At 35.2% G+C, this 13,289-nt stretch overlaps 2 protein-coding genes and 1 long non-coding RNA gene across 10 annotated transcripts in view; 2 read left to right on the top strand and 1 right to left on the bottom strand.

Annotated features, from left to right (window-relative positions):
• The window catches only part of LOC131432472 (PHD finger protein 12), a 129,442-nt gene extending 121,654 nt beyond the window's left edge, over positions 1 to 7,788 (bottom strand). Inside the window, exons 1-2 of one of the 2 annotated variants that reach the window (XM_058598777.1) lie at positions 7,678 to 7,788; positions 7,570 to 7,615 (exon numbers count right to left, since the gene is read on the bottom strand). The gene's annotated coding sequence lies outside the window, so the exon portion shown is untranslated. Of the gene's footprint in view, positions 1 to 7,569 lie in introns of both variants that reach the window. The other variant, XM_058598776.1, reaches the window with a different exon arrangement.
• Positions 2,151 to 5,891, top strand: LOC131432473 (uncharacterized). 4 transcript variants are annotated; one of them, XR_009229872.1, is made up of 6 exons: positions 2,151 to 2,739; positions 2,801 to 3,074; positions 3,135 to 3,334; positions 3,395 to 3,512; positions 3,569 to 3,687; positions 4,704 to 5,891. It is a non-coding gene; the product is annotated as an uncharacterized LOC131432473 (long non-coding RNA). The 4 variants fall into 4 exon arrangements; XR_009229874.1 differs by having other exon boundaries at positions 3,569 to 3,667; XR_009229873.1 differs by lacking the exon at positions 4,704 to 5,891 and having other exon boundaries at positions 2,152 to 2,739; positions 3,135 to 3,296; positions 3,569 to 4,661.
• Positions 7,789 to 8,823: 1,035 nt separating the features above from the next.
• Positions 8,824 to 13,289, top strand: part of LOC131431914 (ras-related protein Rab-35) — a 206,687-nt gene continuing 202,221 nt past the window's right edge. Inside the window, exons 1-2 of one of the 4 annotated variants that reach the window (XM_058597870.1) lie at positions 9,863 to 9,913; positions 9,985 to 10,121. In XM_058597870.1, the coding sequence (XP_058453853.1) occupies positions 10,070 to 10,121 (52 nt within the window). In that variant the 5' untranslated portion in view covers positions 9,863 to 9,913; positions 9,985 to 10,069. Of the gene's footprint in view, positions 9,056 to 9,862; positions 10,122 to 13,289 lie in introns of those variants that run through there. The other 3 variants (XM_058597868.1, XM_058597871.1, XM_058597869.1) reach the window with 3 other exon arrangements.

Below are 13,289 nucleotides of genomic sequence, written 5' to 3' on the forward strand. Positions count from 1 at the left end.
AGCCGTTAGGACCGCCCATTAGTGAGAAAGCTACAAACGAAATCACATAAAAGGAAATCTCTTAACAAAGATTCAATCAGTTTGGATTCAATCGCCACTGCGAGCAGATGTGTTTTGTGTCGTCTGCACGCTTTCGACAAGAGCGATTACGTCACAGCTGCCAGTCATTAGCATTGGGAAAAAAACAACGGTGGAGAGCATTACACAATATCAGCCGTTCTAATGGCTCTAAAATTTTTCTAAAGAACTATTAGGATTTGTTGTTCGCAAATCGTAGGGAAATATCCTCAGTTTACGGCAAATCAAGAACAGTTTGCTTAGATTTGTGCACTTTTCGCTGTGTGAAATTCACAGTAATCGAGATCAAGTGAAGCCTTTTTCTGCAAAAAATGTTCTAGAGTTTAATGTCGTAGATAATTACGCAATTTGACCTTTCTGAATGCTAGAAACGAGTCCCTTCAGCATATTGATAGTTTCTTTCAATAAATTATGCAAATCCGAAATGAAATAATCGACATTAAAATTCTGAATGCGGCTATTTTTATAGCCGTTAGGACCGCCCATTAGTGAGAAAGCTACAAACGAAATCACATAAAAGGAAATCTCTTAACAAAAGTTCAATCAGTTTGGATTCAATCGCCACTGCGAGCAGATGTGTTTTGTGTCGTCTTCTCAGCTAGTTTCGCTTTCGACAAGAGCGATTACGTCACAGCTGCCAGTCATTAGCATTGGGAAAAAAACAACGGTGGAGAGCATTACACAATATCAGCCGTTCTAATGGCTCTAAAATTTTTCTAAAGAACTATTAGGATTTGTTGTTCGCAAATCGTAGGGAAATATCCTCAGATTACTGCAAATCAAGAACAGTTTGCTTAGATTTGTGCACTTTTCGCTGTGTGAAATTCACAGTAATCGAGATCAAGTGAAGCTTTCTTTGTTTTTGCGAAAAATGTGAAAAAGGGGAATGCGTGCATAATTCATACAATTGATATTCGGAAGTGTTAAGGAACATGTCAGTTGTTTTCGTATTCACGACATCCATTTATGTCTCTGACATTACCCACCCGCCTTTTTTTATTCGACTTCATTTGATATTCATCAATCCCGCATGTACAAAAAACGAATCTTGAGACGAGGCAAATGAGATTGAAATATGGGTATGTTTGATAGTGAGAAGCAATGTTATTGGCAATAACATTCTCCAAGATTAGTATATATGAAGGGTAAAAACTTATTGCCTTTCATATGTATCTTTTATTGAAAAAATAAAACCAAGACGCTTATAATGTAGAACCGATTTAAAACGGTTCTGCCAATCTTGTATGGCAAGAATTTGACAGAAAAGAACCGTTAATAACCGCTAGGCGAAATTCTGTGCCGAAAACGATTGTTGCATTGTTGCCAGACCATCACTCCGGCAAAAATGGCTGGCAGACATAGCAAGCCGCCTGGGGGGAAATCTGCCCGCCGCGTAGAAGTGGGTATGACTCGGATCTTTCGACTTATACCCACTTGTACGCGGCGGGCAGATTTCCTTCCAGACGACTGGCTATGTCTGCCAGCCATTTTTGCCGGAGTTCTGCCAGAATTCCGGCAAAAGTCTGGCAACAATGCAACAACCGTTTCCGGCAGATTATTTCGCCTAGCGGTTATTATCGGTTCTCTTTCTGTCGGATTCTTGCCATACAAGCTTGGCAGAACCGTTTTGAATCGGTTCTACATTTTTAGCGTCTTGGTTTTATTTTTTCAATAAAAAGTACATATGAAAGACAATCAGTTATTGCCCTTCATATATACTAATTATATAAAATGTTATTGCCAATAACATTGCTTTCTCACTACCAAACATACCCATGTTTCAATCTCATTTACCTCGTCTCAAGATTTGTTTTTTATATGGGCATGCGGGATTTACGAATATCAAATCAAATGAAGAAAAAAAGAAGGAAGAGAGAAATAAACAAGACACGTGCGGCGAGGTAATGACGTGATTTCGCCTGGACAATGTTGACAGCTGCCGGAATGCAGCCAGCCTTCTGACGGTTGCCAAAATTGTTCACAAGCGGGATGTGGTAACCCTGCTGTAACCCGCATAGCGTTTTGGCTACCTGGACTGCCATGGCCACCAGACGGCTACAACAATTGATTGAGTGACGGTTGTCAAATCCAATTTGACAAAACAAAGTCGCCTGTATCTAAGTTAGCCGAGCGTTTTCATCTTCTCACCTTCGCTGAAAATGTCAAAGATTTCAATGTGGAAAAATCCTGGTGGATACGGTTGTATCGTTTGAGTTGTATATCTGGCAGCGGTGAGGCAGTCAGTCACCAGAATGTCTGCCAGCCATATTTTCCAGCTGGCAGCCATGCGTATGTGGGAAGCAGTAAATGCCAGAGTGACTAGATTGTTTTTTATTCAATCGAATAATAACATTAAAAGTTTAAAAACGTATTAATGTTACATATTAGTTTCAATATTGTTTCTTGCAAAACAATTATAAATAAAACAAGCAATTTCTATACATCGGTTCTATGTTACTAATATACTGTGTTAATACCAGTACATCAGTCTGACAATCAAGTATCTGTTTTTAAGGTTATCGACGTCGACAATATATTTCAAGCTACACAAATTGGAAAGAAAATAATGGAAATATTAAAAACTGATTCTAATCCAAATGAACAATGCTTAAAATCAATCAAAAATGTGTTATGTGATTATCTTCGAGCAAATTATAGATTGTAAGTAAAAATTCAGTACAATGTTGATAAAAGGTATTATAGATCTGATGCTTTTTTGCAGGCGCCCTTCTTCGTTCTATAAAAATATGTTAGCGCAGTCTCTAGTTTCTAAATATCCGGCTCTTGCTTCAGCGACAGGCGATGTTCCTCAAGCACTTTGGTTTCATCCTAACGCTCGTGGTAAAAACCGACATTCGGGACGACTGCATTACCATATGGAATATCTCGCGCGTAGGTCAGGGGAAAGAGTAATCGTACGGAACAATGTGCAGGACCATCTTGACGTAGTACCTCTCATACTTCCAAGCACATCAGCAAACGATATTGACGAACTGGTAAAAGCACATGTTATAGTATTATTTGTTCATTTCATTCATGCTCTATTTATATATTAGAAACTTGAACTGAAGTTTCTGTGTTCTGGACCAACTACGAAGACACGAGCAGCAGAATTATGGCATCTCACTTTCGCTGATCGTAATTTTCACCGCCAACGCGAAGAAATGAGAACTTACCTTGAAGATAATCCCGTATCAATTGCTTTCAACGGATAATAGGTCAATAATGTACTCTACTTTTTCTAAAATTCTCAATGGTAATGAATTATTGCACTTTATGCTAAAAAGTATTGTCTTTTTTACTGTTTTCATTTAAGATTACATTAGACTTCGAAAGGCTTGGACAAGGCGTAAAAGATATTGAAGAGCGATTCAATATTTTGAAACTGACGATTCTTCACAAATACCGGGAATTGTATCAACATATTGCAGATGGTATTGAAACTAAAATAATTGACATCTTAAAATATACAATTTGGATATTTTTTCAGAAACTACTAGAATACTGGCGATAATTCGAAAGTGTAATTCTTCTCGTGGTGCTAAAAGAACAAAGGATGTAGATACAGAAAAAATAAACCAGTTAAACGGTATAATTCAGTGGTTAAAAGTAAATGACTGTATTCTTTGTTTTTTAAATTCCGTCTTGTTAATACAGGGTCCGGCACTCGAAGTGTAACCAAGTGTAAAAAGGCCATAAATTCAGTTTGGAAAATTACTTTTACTTAATTCAAAGTACAAAATGTGTAAAAATAATACAAAATTCAGAATCAATTCACTTTTGCTCGATATGACCACCTTTTGCCTTGACTTGATGACTTGAGAGAGCGAAGGAGTTGCTTCGTTTGGCCGAATGTGACTTGCAGGTATTTTGGCCCACTCGCGGACAATAACTTTTTTCAGCGCCTCGAGACTGGTGTATCTTTTAGTTCGGACTTTGCTCTCCAAAATGGTCCAAAGAGAATAATCCATTGGATTCGCATCTGGTTCCATTCTTGGTTCACTCGAGCTTTGTGAGACGGTGCCGAGTCCTGCTGGAACGTCCATGGTCTGCCACCGAAATATTTGTCTGCCCACGGCTTCAAAGCAACCTCCAGAATACTTTCCCGATAATATGTCGCATTTACCTTGACGCCAGGCTCGATGAAAACGATTGGAGAGCGCCCATCTGCGGTTACAGCGGTTCAAACCATTATCTGTTGCGGGTGCTGCCTCCTGGTGGCCAATCGATGACTCAAATTCTCGTATGAACGGTCGGTCAGGTAAACCCTATCGTTTTGAGAGTTTACAAATTGCTCAATTGGAAAAATTTTCTCGTCAGAAAATACAATGTTCGGAAATTGACCGCTTTCGGCAAAACGAAGCAACTCCTTCGCTCTCTCAAGTCATCAAGTCAAGGCAAAAGGTGGTCATATCGAGCAAAAGTGAATTGATTCTGAATTTTGTATTATTTTTACACACTTTGTACTTTGAATTAAGTAAAAGTAATTTTCCAAACTGAATTTATGCCCTTTTTAATTGGTTACACTTCGAGTGCCGGACCCTGTACCATCACAAAGAACGAATATAATATTAGAATTAATTAATTACGCTGTTATACCTGTGAATTTATATGTGTTATTCCAGGTTGATGACCCGTTTTCTGTGGTTAATTCCTATATCTCGATACAACTTTACAAAGCTGAAGGAGGAGCTATTATTTGGCGCGATCTTTAAATTCCAGTAGAGGGAGATCGACGACACGACCTGCCACTCGTCTATTAAAACTGTATCGTAAATTTAACTACCCCTCAGTAACTGGTAATGTCAAAACGTAATCCCTTGAAAAAAATTTGAAACTGGCAACACATGTTGATAAATTATTGATTTTAATTAACAGTTACCGTAACCTTGGTTACTGCATTTTGAAGACATGAGAAATGTAAACAAAACAAACTGCAAATCGGATATTTTAAAGCGAATAATTAAAATAGATTTTCCGAGTGGAATATCTTTTCCCTTGGACACTGCTTCAGCATCAGAGCAAAGGATCGACTAGTCATTCGGATTTGCTAAAAGAATTCTTCTGTTGTGAAAACCGAAAAGGATCCACTTGCAATTGAACGAACGAAGTTTTCTACGGATATAAAATCCTTCAAGTTTGAGTTATGCATTTTTTTCCATGAATTGTATTGATATACTAACATTGCCCATTGATAAAATAATTGGGTTAAAAATAATGTGAACTGTAAGTGTACTTTCCATTGCAAGCGATAACCAGTGATCGTAAGACGACGCAAAAAACTTTAGAAAGCTTGAAAGTCGAACAATTACTGATGGAGAAGCGAAAAGAATTTCTTAATTATACTTATAAGAATTATTCATTATTATTATAAAATCCGTGTATTGCACTTATTGTCAGAAGAAACCAAGTGAGGGAGAAACATTTTCTTCAAGCAATAATATAATACTTCTCGAATTATACTATTTTTTATGCGTAATTCTCATCTTGTGATTGAAAGTCCTATCAAAAGTATTGGTTTTGTTTTTTAGCCTTGCATCGATTGTGGCACAAGAAATTAGATGATGATTAGTACAGTTGCTTTGAATACGAAAGATTTTTAAAGAAAAAAACGTAACGTGGAATTTAAAAGTTGCTGTTTCGTTTTTATTTATTTTACTTTCTTTTTCATAAAAATATTGATATTATAAATCCGTCTCCTGTGCTTTGCCTGTTAACTGACTGTTAATGTCCCAATTCAGGAGCACTGCAATGAATAGAAATGAATCTGAATAAAAACATATTCAATAAACAGGTTGTCCAAGATAATGTTTGGAGTGTTATGATAGTATGTTTACAAAAGAATTAATGCTCTCAAACCACAGAAACAAAATTGAGGCACTCACTTTAATCGTACTGTTGATGACTGTAGCATTTCCTTTTCCTCCACATCATCGAGTTGTTCTCAGAAATTCACTAAACTGGCGCAGAGGGAACCAAATTAAAAACTTGAAACGATTCCAAAATGTTTGTTTATTTATCCTGGGAATCCTTGGTAACTAGTTCATAGCAACTTAAGCAGTGTTGCTCGAGTAGATTATTTTTATCTTTATCAGGGGGTCGCTATATTTTTGGTAACTGGCGGTAGATCGTTAACGGTCAATTTTCATGCAAATTTTTATTCGGAGTGCCTGGTCGTGTCGTCGGGGAGATACTCTGTACTGCTTCTGATTGCTGCGCCAGTGTTTTGAAGTATTCAACTGTAAAAGCCATCCTGCAGATAAACTGTTTTATTTGTTCATTATGAACAATTTATATGGTATTGGAACTCTTACTACAACGGGTAAAAACTTTCGCCGAAGCTATGAGATGAAAGAAAATTAATGTTTTTCAAATCAAAAATGAAACGGACGTAGAGCAATCAGTTGTTCAAGATATTTTTTTCCAAAATTTCAAATGAAATAATTTAATCAATCAAAATTAATTTTCTGCTGCACTGAACTGTAAAAATTACTGATTCAATCAGTTGGTTGGAAAAATGACTTGGCAACGAGCAGGGTTATTTTTGACAAAACAGAATAACCGCTCGAATTTCAGATTTCAACCAAAAGTGAAAATTAACCGCGAAATGGTTCACAGCCTAAGGTAGGCCGTTTTGTTAATTTCCAGCTAATTTCAACAGTTTATGTTGGAATTCTAAGGCTGTGAACCATTTCGCGGTTAATTTTAACTTTTGGGTAAAATCTGACGCTTGAGTGGTTATATTGTGTCGAGCAGTTAAATTTAACTAAAACTGCGGCCCATTCAAAAAATTTGACGGACGGAAAGTTATTTATGTTTATTTTCCACTGGCAATAATTTCAACTAAAGAATATATATTAGAATTTACATTGCAAGATTTTTTGCAGTGTCGGAAAATAACCATCGATCTGTCAAAAATAACCATCCCACTCAGTCACGTACCCAGAGGGGGGGCCCGAGGGGCCCTGGCCCCTCCCGAAATCAAAAACATATAATTATTTAGATGGTCTCAGACATGTGTTACAGAAATAACAAGACAGTAAACGTATAGAAATGTAATAGAATATCAGTTCCATTGAAAAAGTCGTTAAAAGTTGTGTATGTTAAAAACACCCGGTAAAGGCACACCGAGAATTAGGTACATAAGCAATCTTCAGTAACATTTTTTTTTATCTTTGGGCCCCTCCCGAAATGAAATCCTGGGTACGGGCCTGATCCCACTTAGAAAAAAAACGTTCAACGGTGGTCTTTCATTGGTCCAATGAAAGTCCAATCAATCGTTCAACGGGAGGCCAACACGGGACCTTCGTTTGCCCATTTTGAAACAGACCGTTGATCCGAATGCCATTTTTTTTCGTTCAACAAACCCGGCAGACAGAGGTCCACTGTTGAGCCATTTTTAACATTAGGAGTTGGAGCCCCGTTGGAATAGTTTTACTGCAGAATATCTGAAGTTTTTTCCACTTATTTGTTTAAACTAACAATACATACCTGCACAATACTTCTACTTCACGTAGAATAACAACAAATTTTCTTTCTATGGAAAGGTAAAACTTAATTTTCACACTATTTTTGCATGAGAAAAAAACAACAACAAACCGTTCCAGCAAATTTAACGAATATTTCGTGCAATATATCGTTCAAAAAGCGCTCAAAAATCAACAAAATTGAACGGCCTGCTGAGAGGGATGCTCTCGAGCAGGGTTATTTTTGACAACATTAAAATAACCACTCGAGTGTCAGATTTCAAAATGGTTCACACGCTTAAAAATAGTTACTCAAAAATGAGTAAGATCTCACTCATCTACAGAAAAAGTGGAACAACTCTAATTTAGAGTAACTCCGAAGTTACTCAAATTTGAGTTCTTCCACTGGAAACGATATTTGGGTAAAATCTACTCATTTACTGAGTAATACTTTATTCGTACATGTACAAAAACAGAGTAACTATCACTCAAAATTTGTGTGAAATTTTATTTCACATATACCAAATTTGCAAAAAAATTGCTCCTTTTCTGAGTGTATTGTATTAAAATGTTAAATAATTGAACTCAATACTATATCAAGTGGTGGTCGCTTGGAGTAGTGTGTTATGCTCAGGCACCAATCATACACTTATTCCTCATAAACGACATTTGAGTATATTCGTTTCCATTTTAAAGCACAACACGAAGCTGATCATTCCGGTTTTTGCAGACACAACACCGTTTGTGTTGATCGACTCACCCTCGAAATACGCGTCTCACTAACAAAAAATACAACCTGTTGCTACAAATGGTTATTGCAACTTTTAGACTTATCGCGAATGCGAATAGTAACTATAAAACGAGATTTTGCGTTAAACTCAAATTTAGAGTAGGAGTTACTCAATATCATTGATGATAACTACTCAATTTTTGACGTTTCCATGTATCATTTGAAAATGAGTAACTAGTACTCAAACTTTGAGTAACTTTTTCTAAGCGTGCACAGTCTAAGAACTGGTTATTTACTAGTTCTGTATATCCGAAAAACATAAAAATTTAAATGTGTATATTCAGTTATGTAATGTTTTCATTTAAAAAAACTGAAAATCTGCATAAAAACGTGATAAATCGGGAAAGAAGAAGAAGACAAATTGACAATTCAGACAGCATCTTATCACTCAGTTCCGACAGATTTCCGAATCAACCGCTTGTAGGCGAAATTCATTCGGAATCGGTTGTTGCACTGGAGTTGGAATTGATTCGGAATTCCACATGATTTCCATATGGAATTCCGAATGAAAATTTCTCGCCGATTCGGAATTGATTGGGAATCGATTCGGATCTGATAATTGAGGTTTCTATGCCCGGTGAAAAATGAGCGGCGGTCCTACTGAAAAATGGGTGGCCTACACGTTTCCTGATGAAAACAAAACAATATGTAAAAGCGATTCACACGCAGCATCAAGCGACTATCGCCTGCATGGAACTATTACGGAACAACAACATCAATTGTAAGCAATTCATATGACAGGACACTACGTCAAGTTTACGAAAAATTTTAACGTCGGATACGTGAGCAATATTCGGCTAAAAAAATTAATAAAAATAATCTGGACGTCGACGGAAGTTGATTGATCGTCTGAACCGCGTTTAATGCATGCGTTCCCTGATAAAAACAAACCAATCTCATTTGCATTTGTGGTTGTAAGTGAGCTGTCAGAGAGCCTAAGAGCAACTTCAGCAGCTGCAAGCTTCATATGAGTGGTCTATAATGTAAATGAAACTGAAACAAACGTATCCCCAGCAATCCGTTTTAGTTTTATTTATTCGACCAGTTCTACTGTCAAATTTAAAACTGGTATACATTGCCGTTCTATTTTTTCTATATTTGAAACACAGATAAAACGCTGCTGGGGCTGGCAGTTTATTTTGTTATAATTTCTAGATTTAAATTTTAAAACTGACATAAATTATGCATCTAGAACTAGACCACACCTGAATATGCCCTAATGTGGGTTGAAGTGCTTTTTACTTATGAATAGAACGTGCAAATTTTTATCAGTGTATGATGCATGTACAGGGTTACCATATTCACAGATTTTTCTTGTATTACAGATATTTTCATATATTTTGCTGAACAGATTATGCGCCACCGATCAAATGTTTTTCAAAATTCATATTTTCTACTGAGTTTTAACAATATTTTGCAAAACTTACGGGTTTCTACGACGTTTCTCACATATTTTCACATATTTAAAACGAAAACCTGCAGCACAGATAATAAACCGTTTTTTTTTGTTAAAACACAAATTTTAAAATGGCAGCTCTGTGTGTTAGCAATGTTTATTGTTCACATCCTATTAGTTCAAGTAGAGTATTATTTTATTGTATCCAATAATTCTTGGAGGATAGAGCTGCTATAGTGTATACATTTTTGCAGGAGAACTATCAGTATACTTGTGTGCCAAAGACTACTGATATTATTTAAGGACAAAAACGGCGTTAAAATTAAAGATCGTGTAGAAATGGCTCGTGAATACGATCATTTATTCAAGCTGCTGATAATTGGCGATAGTGGTAAGTGATAATAATTCTTGCATTGAACATGAAAACGCTTGGATCTTTTATATTGGTCAATCGGAAAAGAATTATTCTAATCGGTGAGATATTTCTAGCTTAGTATTTGCAATTGATAATAAATTTATAATTTCATCGTATCTATTTCAACAGGAATTTGTGATGAATAAAGTTTATATTTAACTTGTTTTTTGCTTATTTTGGGCTTGATACAGCCTACACGCTCTTTGAACATAAGAACATAACTCATGGTTTGAGTTGCGATTACTAAAATTCATAAACTTTAACAATATGTCAAAATATGGATATGAAAAAAAATTTTGAGTAAAATTTACTCTGGCCATGAGTTCTCGCATTTGTTCTTATAGAAGAGTAAACGTTGAGTTCTCAAACATTTCAGTGAAAAAAATTACTTGCAGTACAGTGTACAGTGCACTGTCATTCTCGGAATATTACTATCGAATATTCTTATCGAATTCAATGTCTTTTTCGCTTAATGTCAAATCTAACCCAGTTTCCATCCTAACTGCTGTCAAACCGTTTGCTTGAAGCTAGTTTCAAACCTAGTTTCAACGTTGTTGAACTGAAACTCCAGTCAGTTTCGAACCTAGTTTTTATATCAGGTTTGCTCAAACCCCCGTTGCTAAGGGCGAACCTAACACAGTTTCGCAAAAAGCGTTTGTTTGATGAAACTACCCTGGGTCAGTTTCAGTTCTCTCAAGCGACATAAGAATGCAAGAAAACGTCGTTATTCATTTCCATTTTTAGATCGGTTTTTGAAACCATGAATCATCAATCATAAATATTTTCAATAGTAATCTTGTGATTTCAATCATGCTCAATGAGAAGCCCAACATAAGGATATCCAAATCCTTCAATTTCGACATCAAACCAGTCAAAAAGAAACGGTTTAGAAACGCTTTTTTGCACTTCACGTTTAAACAAAAAACCTTGTACATAAACGTTAACGAAGATGAATTTCTTTGAATACAAGGAACTATGCTATCTATGGATTTGTTTTAGCAATAGAACTCAGATGGTTAACACTCCAAATACCAAGCCTCAAAAAAAGTTGGAACGGTAACTTTGAGCTGTCATAGCTCAGCTGTTTTTCAACGAATCTCAATAAATTTTACACCCTCGAATTTTGTGAAGTTCGTAGATTGATTCCAAATCTTTGTAGCAGACGATTGGCAAGGAAAACCAATGAAAATTCGAATTTTCCCGTTCCAAGTTTTTTTCACGCGCCCAATATGCCCTATCTGCTTTCCATTTTTCTTTCCTTTGGCATAAACGTCGCATAGAAAATATTGAATACTTCAACTTTACCGAGTCATAACTTTGTTGTTAGTCAACCGATCTTCAAAATTTGTTCACCATTGGAAAGGTAATACTTCCACAAATAAAATGCACTAAAAAAAAACTAATAATAAGGTTGTCTACCCAAAGTTATAATGAAAACTGTAGATAGATGACCTAAGAAAAGATGAGACTTTTTACAATTATCGTAAATATCTCGAAATTCAAAGCGATGACCTATATATTTTTATACATCATTCGATTGCTAGTGATACCAGCTACAATTTTCGCCCAACTACCATTCCTGCACAATCAAAAGAAAACATTAAAAAATCGATGAATTTATAAATATATATGGATTTTTCATTTTTTTTTCACGTGTTTATATATAACTCAAAAATTAAAGCGATGACATGTACATTTTTTTAATTCAGAATATTGGAATCATTACCAGAAACAATGTATTGATGATCAAAATTATATATCCGTTCAAAAAATCTCAAGAAATTTGGTACAAATACAGAGAATTTCTATTATTGGGAAAATTTTGCCAAAAAAAAAAAACAAATCAAAACTTTGAAATTTTATGACATATATTTTTTTAAATTTTTGTTGGAAATTTATTATGAACAAAATTTACAAAAAAAACTGAAACTTGGATTTTACTGAAAATCTTAAAAATTTTGGTAAATATACCTAAACTCTAAAAATAATTATGTTTTTGTATTGGACAAAAGATCTAAACAATTTGTATGCACAACCCAAACGGAATTGTTAACTAATAAAATTAGGTTTTTTTGTTTTAGGTTTTCCGTAAATCTCAAAAAATCGGTAGAAGATCGGAAATTTCAAAATTTCTGATATATATATATATATATTGCGTTCCAACGTTTCTGCAAATCAAAGTGAAAATATTGGAATCCGTTTTGATTTCATTTGTTTCAAAGAGACGTAGAATTTGTTTCTATTAATAAAATTAATTTTGTGACAACACGAAAATTTTAAATTATTTCGATGGCTTTGCACAAAAAGAAATAGAACGTAAATTTATATGAATTCCTTATACTAACCCATGGCCAAAGAAACCAACTACAATTAAAAAAAAGTTTTTGCTTGATTTTTGTTTTACAAGCAATTAAGAACAAAAACATATATCTTAAATTTTCCGCTATCCTAAACGACATCAATTATAATCGATAGAATATAAGAATTTAAATATCACAAACTTAGAATTATTTCGGAATGTATAGAATTCGAAAATTATTTGAATTTTATATTAGTAAACAATTCAGAAAAAGTAGAATTCTGAATTTAGCACAAAAAATCATACGAAATTAAGTAAAACTTGTTTTTATCCACCTAGTGGTGTAATGATTCCTTTCTCATATTACTCTTATTTTTATATAAAAAAATGATATTCTTCAAACATTTAGTATGATTTTTGAAAAACATGAAAGCTAGTGCATGAACTAGTGTAACCTACAGAATTAAACAGTTCTCAAATCGGTTAGGCCATCTTTCTCAGTGAAGTGAGTTCCACTATTCCAAGTACTTCTGAAACTAGAATCGCCCCGAATATTGGCTTTGCAGCAGCCTTTGCGATTAGCACCAACAGGTTATCTACCGGCAGCTTACAGTTGTCTTCGTTTCGAAAAACAACATCTTCGTTTGAATGCTTTTTACTGAATGAGACCCTGCACCTATGTTATCAGAACTAATTGGCTCAAGTGGCATGTTCCCCTAGTTATTTGGAGATTCGTGCCTTGCCGTAGCTTCTCATCAACTTCCTGATGGGAAGGGAATGATAAAAGGAACATGGAAGGGAATTCAGAATAAGTCGTCCTGCATCCCCGAAAGGATGCTGAACGA

The sequence above is a fragment of the Malaya genurostris genome, chromosome 2 (assembly GCF_030247185.1).
Source record: "Malaya genurostris strain Urasoe2022 chromosome 2, Malgen_1.1, whole genome shotgun sequence".
In the NCBI taxonomy this organism is placed as follows: Eukaryota; Metazoa; Arthropoda; class Insecta; order Diptera; family Culicidae; genus Malaya; species Malaya genurostris.